The 20604-nt window shown below is 53.1% G+C and overlaps 1 protein-coding gene across 2 annotated transcripts; it reads left to right on the top strand.

The window, feature by feature from the left end:
- The first annotated feature begins 7493 nt into the window (after positions 1 to 7493).
- SPARC (secreted protein acidic and cysteine rich) lies at positions 7494 to 18333 on the top strand. 2 transcript variants are annotated; one of them, XM_055718494.1, is made up of 11 exons: positions 7691 to 7807; positions 8456 to 8568; positions 13864 to 13933; positions 14143 to 14193; positions 14365 to 14449; positions 14871 to 14992; positions 15236 to 15356; positions 15543 to 15676; positions 15848 to 15996; positions 16693 to 16841; positions 17018 to 18333. In XM_055718494.1, exons 3-11 carry the CDS (start codon positions 13877 to 13879, stop codon positions 17044 to 17046), a joined length of 897 nt encoding a protein of 298 aa, XP_055574469.1. In that variant the 5' UTR covers positions 7691 to 7807; positions 8456 to 8568; positions 13864 to 13876; the 3' UTR covers positions 17047 to 18333. The 2 variants fall into 2 exon arrangements, with proteins under 2 accessions (XP_014136514.1, XP_055574469.1); XM_014281039.3 differs by lacking the exon at positions 8456 to 8568 and having other exon boundaries at positions 7494 to 7807.
- The last annotated feature ends 2271 nt before the right edge of the window (positions 18334 to 20604 follow it).

A 20604-nucleotide genomic window follows, 5' to 3' on the forward strand; every position in this document is an offset into this window, starting at 1 on the left:
TGGGTGAGCTCACCTCCCAGGGTGGCATGGGCAAGGCAGGCTGGTGCAGGAGAGAGGATGTGCCAGGCACCTTTAGCAAGTCTGAAATTAAGGAGCTGGAGGACAGTGTCACTGCCAATGCTCATTTCTTACCTTTGTAATTTTCTGCTTACTCTTTGCAGATACCTGATATGATTAATGCTCATTAGCAGTCTCAGCATCACACAGGAAGAGTTCAGGCGTCTCTCCCCAGGGCTCCCATTTCAGGGAATAATTTTTTCCACCAGTTTTTCCCATAAAAGAGAAGCTTAAAAGGGAGTCCTTCAAATCTGGTGTTTTTTTTAAACTGTGGTTCTGGTCCCTCCATCTCCTTAAATAGCTGCTGATAACAGACACAGGGCATACAGCAGGGAGAAACACTGCTAGTTTTAGTAGAAGGTCCCGAAGGAGAGACCCAGCTCTGGGCCAGGCACAGGATGGAAAGTCACAGCACTCGCTCAGGGCCCCGCACGACCTGGCTATTTTGGGGCTGACCACGTCCCACCTTGCCCCAAGCCCACAGACACGGTGCAGCATCAGCCCCAAGCCTTCCCACAGCCTATTCCTGCCCACAGCACTGCTCCTCCCCGCAGTGCCGGCTCCTGCCAAACCCCGGGCAAACTGGATGGTGTTTTTTGAAGGGAAGTAAACAAGTTTCAGGGCTAAATTGAGATCCCTAGAACTCATCACAGTGAAGCAATGACAGATGAGGTATTTTCCATATATGCCCTCCTATGGCTAAAGGTGTTGTGTCCTCTTGGGTTTCTTTCACCCTTTGATCAGTGAAATCCCATCAAACTCCAGACAGATGAAGCAAATGATTCCTCCACTGACAGGCTTTTGCAAGGAGCAGAATATTTATGCACGGCCATAAATATCTGAATTGCTCAGCGCAGGAAGATTTTAAGGGACTTGAACTCCCCAGGGTAAAATCCAGTCTGGGGAGATGAGTTTACAAGGGCTCAGAAATGCACTTGAAGATTATTTGGAGGGAGGCAGCAAGCAGACATGGTAGGGAGGTCAGTGCTTTCGCTGTCGCTGTTGTCCTGGAGCGGCTGTGTTTGTAAATCACAGAGTCATCAGATGCTAAAATCCTCGAGTGGTTGTCAGCTCAGCTCCTACCAGCCCGACCTACCCTGCCCCAACAGCCCTTCCCTCAGCTGTTTCACGGCAGGGATGGCTCAGCCTCCCAAGACATCCCACTCCAAAGCCTTGCTGTCAAAAAGTATTTCCTACCGTCTCCCCTATATCTTCTTTGCCAGGTTCTAAGACTACCTGCGACTGGATTTTTGCTCTGTACAGGATCTTCCCAAATGCATGTTGCCAAAATCAATCCCATTTCGTCTCCTTTAAGGGACATCCTGTTCATGGAGCCTCCTGCACCCAGCAGCCTGGCTCATTTGCCTGGTACATCTCAAGCCAGGGCTTGTTCTGAAGTGAGTTCAGCTCAGGCAGGAAGTCTCAGAGCAATAGATTGAAAAAATGCAGATTCTCGGGGTGGATACTTGCAGGCTTAGTCAGGGTGACCCTATTGCACCAGGCACCCTCACACCGTGCCCTACCTGCTGGGCTGGGATGCAGCCACAGCTCCAGCACGACGCGATTCCCATCCGGGGATGCTGTAATAGCCCCAGTGCGCAGTGCTAGAGGGGACATGGCCTCTTGGGATCCCTCTGCACGGCATGAAGCTGCTTTTTGCAGCTTGCGCAGCAGCAGGACAGCTGGGTCTGTACAGCTGCAGGGGTTCGGGACAGTGCTGGAAGCACTGAGCCATACACAGACTGAATTACTGCAGGACAGGGGTGGCTGGGGGGGGGAATATTTTGATAGGGTTTTGCCAGCAGTGAGTGTTAATAGGAGGAACAATAAAGTCCTGTTCTTCAGCCTCCATGGGGGACTGCAAAACTTTCCAGACTTTAACAAGCAGCCCAGCCTCCCTGTCACCAACACGCCTTGCCCTCCCCAAGACTATCTCTCCCTCCTTTTCACCTACAGCAGCGCACAAGCCTGGAGCGAAAGCAGCCACCACTTAAAACCCATGTTCTCAGCTGCCAGGCTCATGGGGACAGCAAATAATACTAAGGACACCAAACCCTGCTGCTTGCTTTGCCTCAGCCATGATCCCAGTCCATGGCAGCTCTTCCCCTTCACTTCTCAGCCCTGCTGGACACTCACCAGTCTGCCCACTGCATTGTGTCCCAGACAGGCCAGCCATCTGAACAGGCTCCCAGCAAAGGCATGGCCCAAGAGACCACTGCTTTCATTCCCAAGATGCAAGGGTGCAGGGCTGATTAAATGCAATTAAGAGGGTCTGATTATCAGTGGTTGTGGAGTAAGCAGACAATTCATCTGAGAATCAAGCTTTTCTCAGAGAACCTCACACTCATGACCCCCAAAAACAAAGGCAGCTGGTCCCAGAGAGCCTTGTGAAACCTGGCATTTGCCTTTCTGGTCTTATCCTCACCTGTGGTTATCACCACTGCTTTCCAGGTGGCATTTGGATGTCCTGGAGCTGACACAGCTTCACCTGGGTACCTCCATCAAGGCTGCCTTTTAGAAGAGATTTTTAGGCTGTGTTTATCCATGCAAAAAAAGCTGCCATTGCAGCCCAGGAGCTTCCCTCTTACCACATGTCCCAGGGGCTTGAAGGTGGATTCCTGTTTATTTCCTTAAGCAGCTCTATTCATAGCCTTCAAAAGCTGCCAAGCCGCATCTGTCAGGCCCAAGAGGACTCGAAAGTGCATCTTAGGTAAACACCAGGAGCAAGGTGGGACTGCCCAGAGTTAGCAGCATTTGCTGCACTTCTCTCTTGGAAGCTTTACTGCATTTTCTGCAAGTCACAGGCATGCCTCCAAGGCAAGGTCTTGGGCAAAAGCAAGGTTGGGCTGAGACACTGAACAGGCACACAACATGTCCCTGTCCAGGATTAATAGTGAACAGCCCCTGCAGCAAGGGAGAAGTCCTTTTAGGAAAGGCAGAGAAGTCCTTTGGATATTGGAGTTACTCAGCCAGGACCACTCTCAGCAGCCAGGCTGGATGTGCCTAGACCATGCATGGGAGCTTCAAAGCGGCTGAGACCTGTCCCATCTGCTGGTGCCTGGTGTGCCGGCTCCAAGCAGCTCTGTGGGGGACTCTGCTGCAGGGACACAATGGGGGCTGCAGCCACAGGGGTTATTTATACCTACCACCCGCTGTGGGTGTAGCTGGGGGCAGGCACAGCTGCCATGGTCAGAGCTGATGCCCACAACAGGCATCCAGGTGTAGCTGCAGCACTCAGAGCTCCCTGCTTTCACCACAGCTGAAGAAGCTGATGGATTTTATTTTTCTTTGCCTGCTCCGTTGGTCTCCATTTGTTTCAGGGAGAACAGACAGGCTTCTCCCAAGCCTGCAGCCTCACACAAGCATGTGAGATGGTCATTGCAGGGGTAGTCTGAAGGAGGTGGCAGGGAGATCCTCCCCATGGGGCATGGGAAGTGCCTTCCACCCGAGACCCCAGAGGACAGCTGTGAGAGCCCACACACACCATGGAAAGAGCAAGCCATCGCACAGCATGCATGTCCTGGCTCCGCAGCTGCTCCCAGGTCGTGACTCACCAAAGAGCCATGCACAGCTGGATTTCCACCCCTTGCCCCACAGGCCTCTGGTTTACAGCTGAAAATCTGCAATGACATCCACTGTTGCTTCTCCATCTGCTTCTGACAGAGCCAGTATCCCATATGCCTGCATTGCCCTGCTGGGCCAGCTCGCCCCCCAGTTCGGCTGCAGGGCGCTGAGACTCAGGCTCTCCCGGTCCAGGCATTGGAAGAGACCTTGGCCGGGTGTCCGTCTGCTCCATCTGAACCAGACATCAGCCCTGCTGCCGAGCCCGGGGGGAGAGTCCCATCCCCCTAGGAAGAAATCCCTGCCCCACACAGACCAAAGACAGCCATTCTCAGGCAAGTCTGCAGAACAGTTTGGGTTCATCCTGCCCTGTGCAGATGGTGCTTCCAGTCATCATGTATCTGCTTAGTGTGGGTCTAGAGAGCACAGTTTCCTGCCTCTAGTCTGCTTCTGAAATGGAAAAAAACAGAAATCCTCCTGCAGGACCTGCTGACACACTCCCAGATAGCAGGAGAGCTGGGACATTCCTGGGATAAGCAGATTCCTGTCTGCTCTGCACTCACTCGCCTTTTCCTGAGCTGGGTGCTGGGTTCCCACCCCAGCAAGCTGTTGCCTTTTCCCTTGTTGCCCTGTGCCTGTGAGAAGTTCAGCCAGTGAAGAAGACTTAGTAAATGACATTCCCGCAGTGGTTCCAGGGCATTCTATTTATTTATCTGTACTTTGGGTTCATTGTTTTGCAGCAGCATCCACCAGCAATTAATGCAGAAACATCCTCTCCAAAAACCTCTTTAGAGAATCCCTCCCAAGCAAAGAGAAGGAAAGACTCCTTAAACTGGAAGATTTGGAGTAAGAGACAGCAAGATTATTAATCCACACTTGTATCACTTCCACCAAACAAGCTGCTCTCCTTTCTCTCCTTTGGCAGCAGCATTGTTCCCTCTTGGAGAGCATCAGGGTTGTCTCAGCTGCGTCAACCTGGATCTGCCCAGCCCAGCTTAAAATGCGATAAAGAAATTTGGATTTTGAACGGGGGTTAGCTGGAGTTCAAATCTCAGCCCTGCAAACCTCTGAGCTCAGACCTGGAGGGGTCTTGTCCTGTTTGCTGTTTCCATCAGAGTTCGTGCAGTCACTTGAGCTGGGAGCAAGAGCTGGGCACGCTGGGGTGCATCAGCTGTGCCCGAACTGCCCTGTTGGCATGTGGCAGGAGACCTCGAGCTGGACCAGCGAGGCCAGCAGTGCTGCCAGGGCTCCCGGGGCTGATGAGGCCCCTTGGGTGATCTCCTGCCCATCCAGTGCCCCAGATGGCATCAGATGACCTTCTAAGCATGTGTGAGGTCCAGTTTTCCTCCTGGCAGCCTGACACCAAAATCTCCTCTTTGATGAGTCCACTAAGCCTTATAAATGCAGAGAGGACTTTTCAGGACTTCCTTTGCAAGCTCTCAGTCATTCCTGGAGCTTCCTAAAGCTGCTGAGATTAAAGAATCAGCCAGTTGCTCCAGGCTCTTGTTTCCCTCTCCGTGTGATCCCCCTCCATCCCACTGCTGGCAACACACATGCGGGCCTGGCAGTGTGCCCCTCGCAAGAGGCAGGACCCAGCTGTCCCCACCATGTGCACAGAGGACCACGAGCACCCCTCACTGCCACCCACCCAGGGCTCACCACCGTGAGCTCGGGGGCCATTTCCAGATAGGACTGCATCACTGCAGCAGGCTTCTTTTTGCTTTCGCTCAAAACCAGAGTTTAAGCCGCCACGTATATAAATACGCCACAGAAATCCCAGTTATAATTATCTTCCTGGCACTGTCATTTGTCTAAGCCCTTAGAAGAGGGCTTAGCCTCAGGCTACAGTGAAGAGCACTAAGCAATTGCCACGTTGTCAGTTAGAAAAGACGTGGTTTCTTTTCTCTTCTTTTTTTTTTTTTCTCCCTAAAATTTTTTCCAGATGTCTTTTTTTTTTTTTTTTCCTTAGAAGAACCAGCAGCTGTACGATTTCAATGCGAGCCGTGACTAATCCAGCACAGAGAGCATTCAACTCCTTGGGGTGTGAATCAAGCAAATGAAACTTCGGTTTGGGGGACGTGTGACCTCTGGAGCCAAACTGGACCTATGAGTGGCACTGAGCTGCACATGGAAGCTGGAGACACCTGTGGTGGGAGGAGAAGATGCTCCAGGTGTCACAGGTTGTTGGTTGTGTTAGAAGGACCCACGGGGTCTTAGACACCGTCGCAAAGCTGGCCTCCACGTGGACCTGAGAGGGTCGCTTAGGGTATTTTATGGGTGTCTCTGTGAGCGATATCAACATCCACATACCAGTACCCAGGGATGGCTTTTGCATGGGGTGTAGCCAAGTAAAGAAATGGGTGAAGACTTTCTCCTCTTCTTCTTTGCCACTAGCCTCCTGAGCTGCCTGATCACAGAGATTGACCGTCTCACTGGGAAATGATGATGGATTCTCACAGCCCCCTTCCCTATCTTTTTCCTCCCTTTTCCCTTTTTGTTTTGTTTATTTTTTTGTTTCTTGTTGGCCATAAGGATGTTTAGTTTTACATCTGTTTCTTTCACATGCAGAAGTGCCGAGAGGCCAGACAAGGAGCGAGCTGATAAAGAATCACAAATCACGAAGTAACTGGCACCCGACAGAGCAAGGAGCCAGCACAGCCCGGCAGGTCGGGACAGACCAGTTCCTGTGTTGACATCTAAATCCTCATCAACATCAGAGAGAAGAGTTAAGCACCCAGATGGGTGTCTCAGCCCCTCTCAAAGACAGAGTGTAATCTTGAGGAATGAACCCAAACTCCAGGCTGCCAAGACAAAACACAAGGTCGCATTTTGTTATGTTCTTGGGTGTCCTTCACCCAGCACCTGCAATCAGACTGATGGTGGCCAGATGACTTGTCCTTAACCCTGTGGGTTACATGAGCCACCAGCTTTCCAGCAGCCCCTGGGGAGCAACCTTGCATTGCCCTGGACAGGGTGAGGGTTGGTGCCACAGGTGGATCACAAGCCACAAAGAGCTGAACTATCTGCAGTGCTCAGGACAGCCCTGTATGTCATGGAGACATTCTTCAGGGATGCGCAAATTCACACAGTTTGACAGCCTCTCCTTTTGGCTGCTGGTTTTACTTTGCAATGCAGTACCATGTCCACGCTGGTGCATAAAGGTGTGCTGCCTGGTTCTGCCAGGGGAGAAGATGAACCTTAAATCCTCTCAGTCATGGTGAGATGCAAGCACAGGGGAGCTGGGTTGTCACCCTGAGCATAGAGAGGAACAGATGGGAAAAGTCAACTCCAAACAGCTTTGCTGTCTCTCTGTCCCTGGCTGGGCAGCTGCTCCAGCTGAGTTACGATCTGTAAGGTCAAAGTATTTAATGATGTGTCTGAAGAGACCATCAGATTCAACTGACCAGCAGTTCTCACTGTGGGTTTTGCTCAATCAGTCCAGATCTGCTGGACAATAACCACAGCAGAGAGACCAATCTACTGAGAACCGCATCTACCAGCCCAGCATTTCTCTGCCTAATTGGAGTATATTTCAGACATGTCATAACTCTCCACATTCTCTGGCTCATTCTTTCCTCTCCCCCTCCACAAGGCATCAGTGTTAGGAAAGAGGATGGGGAGTGAGGCACTCTCCTGTCATCCCCTGCATCCCCCTGAGGATGAAAAACACCAGCTCAGGGGCTGAATTACCCCGCTGTGAAATGATAGCATTCAACATTTGAAATGCAGTAGGCCAAGGTGCTAGGAGATGGACAAACCAAGCGGAGAGACGGTATTCCTCCCTGCTCCCCCAGGCTGTTAGTCTGAGAGAGCCAGGGAACTGACAAGCTCATTGCAGCAGTGCAGGCAGCTGCTGTGTCACTGTCTCCACTGGGAAGGTCGCGCTGGGGGCTGAGCTCTCCCTGCGAGAGACCCCCTTGATCTCCAGCCCCGCTTGATTTCTCTGGTCTATCCTTTGGACCCAGGCTGTGCCTCAGTCTGTCTCTGGGGTGGGTGGGACTGCCCACTGGGGAGAGAGGGAGAGGAAGAGACCGATTTGGAAAGATAGCAGAGAGGAGGAGGAGGAGGAGAGGCAGCGGGAAACCCAGCCCACCCTTTGGCTTCCTGCTGCCTCCTTCTAAAACCTGCAGATTTCTCCAGCCCGTCCAAGCGCCTGAAGTTTCCTCAGCCCTGCTGCCGGGACTGCGAGGTATGGCCCGAGACCTTCACATTTGCCTTTGCTATTTCTCCTGGCATGGGGGTCCTGATAGCCCCACTCAGGGGGTCCCTGGGGCAGGAGCCGCCCTCCCAGCCTGGGGGGTGCGCCCGGTGCTCAGCAATGCATCAGTTGGTGCGGGGAGGTGGGCACTCCCTACCCTAACTGATGCACTTAGAGACCCCTCCTGACTTCTCTTTTTCCTCTTTGCAGCGTCTCTGCTCCTAAACTGCATCCCTTATTGTATTTCACCGCCAGATTGCTAGCTTTAACACTTTGGTGGCATCTGTAAAGGTTTAACCTGCCCCATTTTTTCTCTCTCCCCGCTTTTTTCCCTCTGGGTTTCCAGTTGTGGGGTATTTCCTTAGCGAGATGCATGAGACCAATGTCTGGGGACATCAAACCAACCTTCAGAGCAAATCAGATCTAGTTACAAACCAGTCCCGATTACAGCCAGCCTGAGGTGTGTTGGCAGGTGGTGTTTTACTCACCAGATAATCTAGATGAAGAACAAAAGAGCTGTCGACTTCATCTCAGCATTTTTATGTTTTCCAGTACAGCCACTCTTATTTCTTCTAAAAAAAAAAAAAAAAAAAAAGGAAAAAAAAAAAAAAAAGACACTTGGCTTTTTGTTCCAAGCAGACCTTGAAACCGTTTCAAGTCCTGCTGCCCTGGTTTGCTTAACTCCAGCTGATCAACTGCTAGAGAGACAGAGGTTGCAGGAGAGCAGGAACAAAGCTCTTTTTGGTTTTTTTGTAAGTTTTAAGAACCTGGGCTCAGTCATGCACAATTTGAGGTCCACACAGATAGAGCCGAGGACTTGTTTCCTTTAAAGGCAGCCGCTGTCCTTCCCGTCCCGGTGACGTGCATGGCAGTCTAAGCTCTTTGTGCCCCTCATCTAAGAAAGCTCCACTCTGTTACATGCAGCCAAGAAAAGGAAACTTAACGGGATGGGAGCTGAATTCCCACCCAAACCAAAAGGCAACAGTTTCAAGTTGGAGTGAAATCGGGGGCACCGGGAAGGTCGCCAGTACTCAGAGTCCCCCACCGACTTGAAACAGCCCAAAACCTCAGCAACCCTCCAAAAGCACAGAAGTACGTTGCAGCCGTTTGTCAGGGTCGATCAGGCGACTTTTGGGTGGAAATAAAAGGTTGTTGCATTCAGCGCCGCAGTTAAAGCCAAGCTATTGTCTGCCACATAGGCAGGAGCAGGGATGCGGGTGGCGTTGGGAGGGGGAAGAGGAAAAATAAACTTTTCAAACTTTTTTTCAAGCCCTTCCTTCCAACAATCCTCTGCTCTTCCATGACTCAGCCCCAGAGGAATGTCGGCTCCCATGGAAACCCTTTCTGGGTCCTCTGGTCGGAGGGATGGCCGGGGCTGTTATCGCTGCAGTGGCTGTGGCAGGGCAAGTCCAGGGAATGCTTTGAAGATGGTTTGCATTTCTGTAGAATATTTAGTGGACAGTTTCTTCTCTCCCTCCTCTCGTGGAGCTATGCAGGATCAGCTTGCTGTATCCCCCGGGAGCCAGAGGGACCGCTTCCACCTGGCACAGAAGTATCCAGGCTGCTTTTGGCACTGCCCTGCGTCCAATGCAAACAAAAGGAAAAGCTCAGACAGAACACAAAAATGCTGTATCACCTGTCCTTCCCACTGAGGTCTGCAAAGGGCTCGTCGGTTTGCAGCCCAGGTCTCATCCAGGCATTTTTCCTGGTTCTAATTTAAGTGTTTCCCATTAGGGATGCTTTTTGCAACCTAGACAAACGGTGACAGCTTCAAGCCAGAGCACAACTGTAGCGGCATATGGGCTCCTGCCCTTATCAATAAGCCCTGTAAGATCTGGAGCATTTATAAGTGCAATCAGACCTGCTCGACTCCCTGCAGGGGAAATGGGTTAATACAGCATCGTGGTGTACGCGTGTCTTTAGTGGCTCTGCAGGGACAGATGTGGTAGATTGGGTTTTTCCCCTGTGTTTTACTCGGAGTGTGTAAGTATATGCATGAGCTAAAGGGAATTCCATTTCATCTGAGCCTGCATGCTGCATGTGAGGGGACTGTGCAGGTAGCTGGAGCCAGGATGGTTTCTGCCCAGTCCCCTGCTCCTGCCCTGCTTGCCTGGGACCCAGCGCAGCTACAGCACATCTGGGTGAGCCAGCACTCCCAGCAGCATGGCCTGGACATGCAGGGACCTGTTACAGCAGGGAGCTTTATGGGGACTCACACAAACAACTCTGACTTCAAATCAAATTTTAGCCCTGGAGCAGCTGCCTGAGTAAAGCACAGAGGGTCTTGCTTGCACAGGGGGGTCAGGGCCAGGCAGCGGGGTCACAGCCCTCGCCTGGTGTCTCTGTGGTGGCTGCACTTGGTCACCCATCTGCACCTTGAGAACTATGGCCCGCGGTGGGGTTTGTAGGCAGAAGGTTTTTCTGGGCTGGTCCTGCCTTTACAGTCAGTCAGAGGTGCTGGGGCACGTCGGACGCTGCAGAGCTCGGAAGAGCGATGAGCAGATGGGGGGTGGGTGCGGGAGACCCTGTCACGCGGGCTGGCTGCCTGCGGTGAGGCTGGGCTGGGGTGCAAGAGGGACACCGAGCCACGGGAAGGTTTTTGCCCAACGATGACCCACTCCTGCTCTCCACTGCTGGTGGTGGGAGCAGGCCCTTCGTCTGGGTTAGCAGTGGAGGCAGCTGGGGTTACCCCTGTGGCCTCGGGGAGGAGCTGTCAAAGTGGCCACGCAGAGACTCCTCCCCACACTAACGTGGCATCCCAAAGGGCTTATGCAACACTGGCCAGGGCCAGTGCCACATGGGCCACACTCCACCACCCACAGACCCTCCACCAAAGGCTGCACCCACAAGGCTGCACCCTTGTCCTCCCCCAGAGCACAACGGCCCCCAGGCTGGGCGGGAGGAGACGAAAGGGACCCACAGAACCCAGTGGCACAGACTCTCCTCCGCACATCACTGCGGGACATCTTCCCCAGCAGGAGAAACTTATGATGATGCTACAGGACTGGGGGGAGGGTGGTAAAGAGTTTGCTAGAGTAGCCTGCCTTGAATTTATGGAGATGCTGAGGGTCGGTCTCAGACCTCTCCGCACCCCATGGTTCTCTTGTTATGGACATTTCTACAAAATACAATGAGCAGCCAGTGCTAAGGGACAGCCTGGGCCATGCTAGAAAGGTGAACCACTGAGAGGGGTTTATGGGAGCCACAAGACTTTACACAGCAACAGGGAGCTAAAGTCCCCACTTAGGATGCAAGTGGGGTCAAGTGCTAGAAGGGCAGTGCAGGCCATGGGTCCTGCAGCCCATGGGTGCCTGGCTGCCTTCTGCATCATTAGCAGTAAGGAGGGCAGGCCTGAGGAGGGGATGGGACTATGGAAGCTTTTTTTACTGTATATTCAATAGCCCTCTCCATGCCCATGACGCGCTGCTTTCCAGCACCTTGTAAAGTGCTGGCTTCTGTTGATTCCTTTAGGATACAGAAAGGTGTAAGTCCCTGCTTGCTAAAGTCTCTTTCCCAGTCCTGCCTTCCTCTGTCCCAAATGACCCCTTGCTCTGCCCCTCACATTGTCCTCTGCCCTTCATGGGGCTCTCGCAGAGCAGTGCCAGGCATTCCCAGTGCGGGGCCCCTCACAGGGATCCCCCTCCCCAGCACCTCCATCTGTGGGATGGATGCTAAGCTCATGGTATGGCCCAGCTGCCAGCTCCTAAGAGCATGATCTTGGGCAGCCAGACCATGGTAGGTGCACAAGGAAGGAGACATGCACCATGGGTCAGGCCCTTCTGCCAGAGCAGCTCTGTTCACAGGGCTCCTGAGCTGTTATTTCAGAATTTTTGGCCACCAGGCATTCAGGAAAGACCATGCCTTTGCAAAGACCCAGGGGCTCACAGACGCTGCAATGTCCACTGTGCACAGACCCTGCCACCAGGAGGATGTTGTTTTTCAAATAAATTTGTTTTCCCATCTCTGGTGTGAGACAGCTCTGCAGAGATTGTTTGCTCAGACTCTTTTGCGCTCCTTCTGCCTCCAAACACAACACTGGCAGCTCTGACTGTCTGCTGGCTCCTAGCAAGTGTGTAATTCCCTAACCCCAGCTTACTGCATGCCCAGACTTTGAAATTCAGTGTTTTCTGGGGGCTTGGGGAAATGATCTGAGATGGCCTTGGTCTGAGGTTGAGTTCTTCTTAATGCTACCTTCCACATGTGCAAGCACTGCCCCCTCCTCCAGGCTGGGCACTGCCGTGTTTCTGCCCAGCGAGCATCACTGAACTTCAGAGATTCTTCCAAAGCAAACAAGCCCCTTGGGAGAAGCCCAGGAGGAGTCTTTACAAGCCAGGGAATGGCAGCAAGGGAGGAGATGGCCAGATTCACCAGTACTTTTCCATCTCCCCTCCTTCCCCCCTGCCACAAACCACCCCTCCAGAAGTGAAGAACCAGTGAGTGATCTCTCCTGGCAAATGCCGGAAGAGCTCTCGGCAGCCTCCAGAGCAAATAAAGGCAAGAGGAAGGGACAGCATGTACCCAGTGGGAGAGGAGGCAGCTGCTCAGCTGCAGCCTGGCCAGAGCAAGGGGGCTCATCCACCCCCTCCTCAGGGTCCTCCATCCCACCGTGGCAGCTAACCCCACCACCCGGTGCTCCCAGCCTTCCCACATCCCTGGGAAGCTGCCCTGTGTGCCCTGACACCTATTTTGCACGGGCACCCTGCTGTGGCTGGGTTAGTGCTGAGATTGGAAGGAGGGTTTCAGCCTCTGCATGGCCAAACCTTGCTAAATCAGAAAGCCCAGCCCAGCCTGGCTGGTGCCCTGGCAGCACAGCGTTGGGGTGGTTTGTACCCGGAGAGCTGCCATGCACGGGGAGGAAGCAAAAGGATGCACTGGCAAATTAGATATCCATCCTTGCTCGCTGGGAGGGAAGAAGACACCTTGTCCAACACTCTGTCCCAGCAAAGCCATCCACCCACCCAGCCGCAGGGAACTGGTGGGCTGTGGTGCCCCGGCCGTGCAGGTGGAGCAGAGGAGGGTGAGCAGAAGGGAGGCAGCGGAAGCTCTGGCAGGGTGACAAGTCCCCTCGCTGGCAGGAGACAAACCAGGGGTGTTTCTCTCTCCCAGCAGGCGGAAGGGAACGGGCAGCCCTCGCTGTCAGGAGTGGGATGCCACTGGCATATTAAGTGGCTAGCTGAGCTCCTATCTGCCCTCACACAGAGAGGCTCAATCCTGCCAAACAGGAACCAGGGGGGACAAGGACAGGCCAATTTCACCAGCTGCGCTCCCCTTCTGGCTTGCATCGTGGCTGGTGTTAGCGGGGCTGCCTGGCTCACTCATCATATAGAGTCCCTGCAACGGCCCAAATCAGGAGGGTGCAAAGGGCTTATCCTCCTGGAGCTCATCTCCTGGCAGGACACAACCCCAAAGAAGCATCTTGGATCCCTCAAACCCAGTCTTGGGACCATCAGATCTGAGCAGGGAAGGGAAAAACTATAGTAGGGACACCAACATTTGGGGGTGCTGGGGATCGGGGACTGGTCTTTGATACTCCTAGAAATGCCTGCGTCCATGTGGGAAGGGGTTTCCTAAAGGATTTAATTCTAAAGCACCTCATCTCACCGTCTGTTATCTCTTTCCTTCCTCCACTCCCATTTTCCCTCTGAATGACAAATAAAATGGTAGAGTTCCATTGCTTGTACCTGGGGCTCATATCAGGGGCTTTTAACATGAAAAAACTCCACTTTTTGGTCCAAAAGACCTGTGAAGCAAAGGGGAGCTGCTATTTTGACTGTGATTTTTCGAAAGGCATCCAGTAAAGCAACAGAAATCTAAACCCCCACCATCCCATTTTGCAAAATCAAAAGAATTTGTCTTGGAAACATGATTTGGCTTAAGGTTTTGGCTAGAAAAGTCAGCATGTGGGTCTGTAATATTGAACAGACTAGGCAGGAAACAAAGAGAACGCCCTTTTCTAAGTGTCTGCCTGCCAGCGTGAGCTCAGCCCGGAGCCGAGCGGCACACAGCAGCCTCCTTCCTCATCCCTCCTTTTCCTCTCCTTTATTCAGGGTCTGCTGAAAGATGAGGGCCTGGATTCTTTTCCTTCTCTGCCTGGCAGGCAAAGCCCTGGCAGCTCCGGTAAGTACAGGAGACAATGGAGCCTCTCTGCTGTCAGGGATGTCCATCCCATGTATATCTGATGGGGATTTTCTTTTATAACAAATAAAACCCTGAGGGATGGGGGGAAGCAAGGCAGGGAGGAAACCCAAGAGTGACCTGTCGCAGAGGGTCACCCGTTGGGACCGTCCTCCCCATGGGCCCCAGCTCATGGTCATTTTCCCCTGCAGCAGGAGGCTCTGCCTGATGAGACGGAGGTCATTGAAGATCCCACCACAGAGGTAGGTGACTCTGCTCCTCCTCATCACCCATCCCTTGCAGCACCCACCGCTCTGGGAAGAGCACCTCCAAAGCATGGGGGAGAAGGGGTGATAGGGGGGCTGCTTTTCCCCCCAGGAGCTGGGGCAGAGCTCTTTGTGAACCCCCATGAGAAACACTGACCTCTTTTGCAGGAGCCCGTGGGGGCTAACCCCGTCCAGGTGGAGGTGGGAGAGTTCGAGGAACCCACAGAGGATGTAGAGGAGATTGTCGCAGAGAGTAAGTCATTCTTCCCTGCCCTCCAGCATGCAGAGACATTGTCCCTTCCCTGGGTGGAGAAGCTTTAGCCACGACAAACAGTGAGGGACTTCCTTGGGAAGGGCTGTAGCACAAGGACAATGCCAACCTGGATGCACGCTGAAAAGCAAAAGAGGTGCATGGCCTCATCCCAGCACTGGATTCTCTGTAAGCCCTTTTTGCAACAGAAAAGCCATTGTTTCATGTGGCTATAGAAAGGAGCCCAGGATTAGCCTGAGGGCTAATGTGGACTTCTAGAAACCCTCACATCTTCCCAGTACAAGAGATACTCAGGGCTGCCTCTGGTGAAGTCTCTGTCTTCCCTCTGTGCTGAGATGCCCCAGGCAGCTCGTGGGAGGTGAGGATGGGGCAGGCTCTGACTTTGCTCCCTGCCCTCTCCCAGACCCCTGCCAGAACCACCACTGCAAGCACGGCAAGGTGTGTGAGGTGGATGACAACAACTCACCCATGTGTGTGTGCCAGGACCCCGCCAGCTGCCCAGCCACCTCCGGCATCTTTGAGAAGGTGAGGGCAGAAGCTGCTTGATGGACTGGAGTGGGGAGGGACCCCATAGGGGACATTGCCAGAAATGGTGGGGGAGACAGTCAGGGTGGCAAGGTCCCCATCTGGCCTCAGCCAAAGGTGACCAATGAGCCATTGTCCACCTCAGGAAACAAGCTGAACATCTCATTTGGAGGCTCTCCCTGCTGACTCCCCAGCAAGCTGGGCTTTGCTGTCTCTCACACACCATCTCCCCATCCCATGCAGGTCTGTGGCACCGACAACAAGACCTATGACTCCTCCTGCCATTTCTTTGCCACCAAGTGCACCTTGGAGGGAACCAAGAAGGGACACAAGCTGCACCTGGACTACATCGGGCCTTGCAAATGTAAGTGAAGCCATTCCCTTAGACAAGGGGACCCCTAACCTGAGCACTGTCCCCTTGTCCATGGGCTGGGGAAGAGCAAAGGTCCAGGCAGGCTCAGGGCTGAGGTGGGAGGGCGCTGGGTCTGTGTGTCCAGGGTCTGGGGCTGCACATCCAGACATTGCACTGACCACTATGTATGGCTTCCAGTCATCCCTGCCTGCCTGGACACAGAGCTGACCGAGTTCCCCCTGCGCATGCGGGACTGGCTCAAGAATGTGCTGATCACCCTGTATGAGCGCGATGAGGACAACAACCTGCTGACCGAGAAGCAGAAGCTCAAGGTGAGGGACTTGGGAGGGAGCCTAAGAGCTCACTCCGCCAGCGGAGCCCATCAAACAAGGGGAGCCCATCCAGAACAACCTGTGGTCACCCCATGTAAAGCCCCTCCCGGGGTGCCCCCTTGCACCCCATTCCCTTGCTGACAAGGTCTCCCTGGCCTCTCCTTATGACAGGTGAAGAAGATCCATGAGAACGAGAAGCGCCTGGAGGCTGGTGACCACACCGTGGAGTTACTGGCCCGTGACTTTGAGAAGAACTACAACATGTACATCTTCCCCGTTCACTGGCAGTTTGGGCAGCTGGACCAGCACCCCATCGATGGGTGAGTGTCAGCAGAGCAGGACGGGGGCCCCTGCCAGGACCCTCTCCTGCCCAAGGACCAGGGTGATTTGGTGGCAGAAGGTGTCAAGGCAGGCTGCAGATGTGACACAAGTGGGTGGCTGATGGCAGAGGCACAGACAAAGCCCTGTGGAGGGACAAACCCTGCACACATCTGGCAAGAGCCGGGGTAAACAGGGCCGGAGTACAGGCAGTTTTGCCTTCTGCAAACAGCTCTTCTGCAGAAAGAGGAGCCTCCCCCAGCCTCAGCTGCTCCCATAACCCTTGGGTGTGGAGTTTCTGTCTTCTCAGATTTACTGTCGTATGATAGCTCCCTAAAATATCCTAGTCCAAAGGCCTCAGGATAACTTCAGCAGCTGAAATAGCAGCTGCTGGCTTAACTGTGAGCTGGAGATGAGCATGAGAGCAATCACACACACAGACCCATGGGGTGGGGGCAGCTGGCAAGGACCCCCAGCTGCTGGCTATTTTGTGACTAGCACAGCCGGTTGCAAAAGCAGACACTAGTCCTTGACCTTCATGACACTCCATGGCCAATAACTGGGAGGGCACTGGGACAGCAGTCAAACCAGACAGAGAACTGGAGCCAGCATCCAGCACCTGGCAGAGCATCTCCCATCCCATGGGAGGGCAGCTGGTGCTGGCAGGCAGCACTCTGACCGTGCGGTCACCTCGGCAGGTACCTGTCCCACACTGAGCTGGCCCCCCTCCGTGCCCCCCTCATCCCCATGGAGCACTGCACCACCCGCTTCTTTGAGGCTTGTGACCTGGACAACGACAAGTACATCGCCCTGGAGGAGTGGGCCAGCTGCTTCGGCATTAAGGAGCGTAAGTACTGAGTGGGGAAGGAAGGGGGTGGAGAGGACACTGAAAAGCCCCCCCAAAGCCCCCACACATGATGAAGCCATGCATTACAGCTGGTCCTGGGGAGGGGTATTGCAGGAGCAGTGGTACCCTGGCAGCATCTACCTCCTAACCTTGTCTCTCTCTTTTTCCTTCCACAGAGGACATAGACAAGGATCTTGTGATCTAAACCCCCAGCTTCCTTCCCTGCTGCCAACTTTGTCTTGTTTTAACCTTCCCACTTCCTTTGGTTTTTAAACCGCTTTTGTTTTGTTTTGTTTTTCCCTGGGAACAAGGTGCTAACATAGATCTAAACATACGTAGTGATGGTGCTAAGAGAAATAACAGTCCTCGTTCATAGCCTAATTATTACCACTAGATTATTCACTCAGCTGTTTCCACAAGCTCTTACCAGCCCTTTCTCTCTCCAACAACTCTCTACCATTGACTGACCCTGTTCCTGTCCTAAATATCCGCTCTGTCTCAGTATCCGCTCTCGGATCGACTTCTCTTAACTTCTTACTAACAGCACGTTCTTGGACACGCCAGCGCAGACGCAAAGACCTCCCAGCTGATTGACTGTCCCCAGTTACAGACCGCCAGCAAGGGAGGGCAGAGCCAGAGGATGTAGGAGGATGGGGCTTTTCGAGCAGAGCGGCTGTGGGTGACACTGCAGTCACCCAGCTCATGGTAGGGGGGGATGGAGAGGGGTGACTGACGTAGAGTGGCAGGATTTTGTTTTCCTTTTTCTTTTTTTCATTCCCAGGGCTTGAATTTAGCAATCATTGGGCACAAAAGAAAGGGGCTAATCAAACAAACGGATAGGAAAGTGCACAAAATTTACAACAAATTAAGATGAAATGCATCCCATCCTGTAAAATCCCCTCAAAAAAAAATAAAGGTTTGAAAGTGCTACATGCTTTACCGTTGCTCAATGACCGTTGTGTTTTCTGGGCTGCAAAGGGAGACTCGCCGCCTGTTCCCCCGGGGTGCGGGTGGCTGACCTTGCTGTAGCAATTCTGCTGTAGCTGAAACAAAGCTCTTGGCTCTCTCCAAATCACTTGTGTGCCCCTGAGCACTTCCCACCTATGCCTTGGTCGTGCTTAAATTCCAGCCCTGCTCTCCCAGGGAAGCTGTGTCAGTCTTGGAAGGGATATTTCTGCTCAGAAAGAGGCGTACTTACCACATACTCAAGGGAAAGGCTGTAATATTTTTTTTCATGTTGTGGATTTTGGGGTTTAAGGGATGGGCGGGAGGGAAGGGAGAAGGTGTTTGGATTTTGCTTTATACAGAGGGTCCTGACAGGAGCGAAGGGATGGTTAAGTCTCACAGGCTGAGAACTCTTTTTTTTTTTTACCTTTGAATGTTTCCTGTGCCTTATATTATTAAATTCCTGCCACAGTGTGAGCAACCTGATGAGTCTCTGTAATAAAAAATACTGATTTGAAACACTGACAATAAACAAGCTTGCAACGTTCCTCTGTTTTGTCCCATCCCAATGAGGGGGATTGCACACACATCACCAACTTCACACATGTGTTCAAGGTACAACACAGGCATCCCAACCCCAGGGAAGAGTCTGGTCCAAAGTAAGCTGAGGTGCTTCAGCCAGTTACAGCCCGTCACCTCATTCATCAGGGCTCCTTGGAGATATTGTTCCAACGGGCTCATTGGAGTCTATCAGATGGGTAATGCGAGGGCAGATGGAGCTGGAGCGATGCAGGCAGACAGGGTCACTGCAGCAGCCAGCACAGACACTCACATGGGTCTAAGGCCTTTGCTTTCACGAGCAATAAAATCCCTGGGAAAGGCAAAAAGGCACAACAGTAGAAAAATAAACACTGCCATTTGCATGAGCTAAAAATACCCATGTTGCAAGAGCTCTGGTTAAGCTGTGAGGTCCCCCGGTTAACAGTCCCTTGCTGGATGTGCTCCAGGCACAGCTGTAGGGTCAGATCCTGCACAGGGTCAGTCCTGGCTGCAGAGCCCATCGGGGACGGTCACTTTGCAGATGCTTTGCCAAGCCATTTGAACCCAGTGGGAAAGCTGATGCCCGGAGGGACCGGCTGAAGGAAGGTTTTTCACCCCTGCCTGGAACCCCAGGGCTCATTGCACCCAGCCACGCTGCTTTCTGAGCTGTCAGGCAAACGGGGGGTTCTCAATGCAGACACAGCGAATGCCTCCCCAGCTCAGGGACTGCTACTGCAATTTGGCAGACATGGCACTGTGAGGGGCACCACTGTCCATGCCCCCCACCTGCAAGATCCAGCTGGCTGCAGCAGGCATCGGCTGCCGAACCACCTCCAGGTCAGGAGAGCTGGCAAGAGAGGATTTGGGCAGGGGGGAGGACGGAGAGACAGGTGGAGACTGGAGGAGATCGGCCACCCTGTGCAAACCCGCTTTCCAGTCGTTCCCTCTCCGCCAGAAACTCCCACTCACGTTCCTCTGCCAAGACACAGCCACATTCCTCCCAGCTCCAGCCCTTCCCATCAGCGCCAGCGGACAGACACCGGCAGCTTCACTCCCATGCAAGGGAAAGCTTTCCAGCCCTCCGCTCCTCTGCCTTGCTCCCTTGGGCAGGAATCGGCTCTAAATCACAGCAGGTGCCACCAGGAGAGCCGGTTGTCACAGCTCAGGAAGGTGAAGGGATCCATCTCTGAGGCCATGTCCCATACCAGGGGACAATACTCATGTCCCAGCAGTCTGGCGGATCCCAAAGGATCCAACTACTCAGCACTATTATAAGTACAGCTGTCTTGGCTTTAGCTGAGCATCAAAGTGAGCTCAGGAGGTTGCAGCTGGGCCTTCCTTAACCCTTCAAAGGTCACAGCCTGAAGCATCGAGTGGCTGGAATTTCACTGCCTTGGGGCAAATGCCATACATGGGGTTACATCAGGACTCAAGAAATAAATTGGCCTTTTGAAGCTTTCAGACCCACACGGTCAGCAAGGGTAGAACAGAACAGCTCTTTCCCTGTTACAGCCGAAATCGAGCCTTCCAGTGCCTGCACGGCAGAAAAGAAACTCGCCTGTACTTTCCAAGTGGAAATTCTCCTTGTGGTTAGTGCTGACTGAGGACACAGTTTGCAAACTTGAAAAAAAAAGAAAACAGGAAAATAACGGAGAGATCCGGATCTAACACCAGCCTGACACAAGCACAACCTGACCTGAGTGCTTCAGTGCATCTGCAGGCAGAGGTGGTTAATTTTGCTGTAGTTACTCAGGGCGACACCACAGAGCATCTCACTGAGCATCATCCTGCATTCAACAGGGAAAAGATGGGAAAGACAAGGATTCATGGAGATTAGTGCTTTGCTGTCTGTTTTCCTGACCTTTCCTTTTACAAAAGAAACAAACCGTGGCATACATACTGCATTAAGGTTTGTGGCTTAAATATTCCAAATGCAGGCGATGCAAAAAGGTGACAAGCCAGGATCAGCGTGACCACTGCAGTCACACTCCTGGAGACAGCCTGGGCTCCCAGGCTCCCTGTCTGCCAGGTGTAGCTGCACCCAGGGATGCTTCTGCTCTAGCTAATGGTGCCACTGGAAACCCACGGGATGAAACCCATCCTGCGACACGTGTGAAGGCTGGCATTTCACACAGACTCCAGCCTCAGTTAAAATGAGTTCTGCGAAGGAAGGTCGAGCCACGCAGCTGAGGGCTTTGGGCCATACTGAGCTGACCCGTGGTGGTGGGGCTGGTGGTGTGACTGTTCCTGGCAACAGGTATCTCACAGCGGTTCAAGC

Source organism: Falco cherrug, chromosome 8, assembly GCF_023634085.1.
Source record: "Falco cherrug isolate bFalChe1 chromosome 8, bFalChe1.pri, whole genome shotgun sequence".
NCBI classification, from domain to species: Eukaryota; Metazoa; Chordata; class Aves; order Falconiformes; family Falconidae; genus Falco; species Falco cherrug.

Excerpts from the sequence above, each read along its gene's own strand:
- SPARC (XM_014281039.3), top strand. The coding sequence starts at position 13,877 with ATGAGGGCCTGGATTCTTTTCCTTCTCTGCCTGGCAGGCAAAGCCCTG. Across the intron at positions 14,450-14,870 it reads AGAGGAGATTGTCGCAGAGA|ACCCCTGCCAGAACCACCAC; the intron begins GTAAGTCATTCT and ends GCCCTCTCCCAG. Across the intron at positions 15,997-16,692 it reads GACCAGCACCCCATCGATGG|GTACCTGTCCCACACTGAGC; the intron begins GTGAGTGTCAGC and ends TCACCTCGGCAG.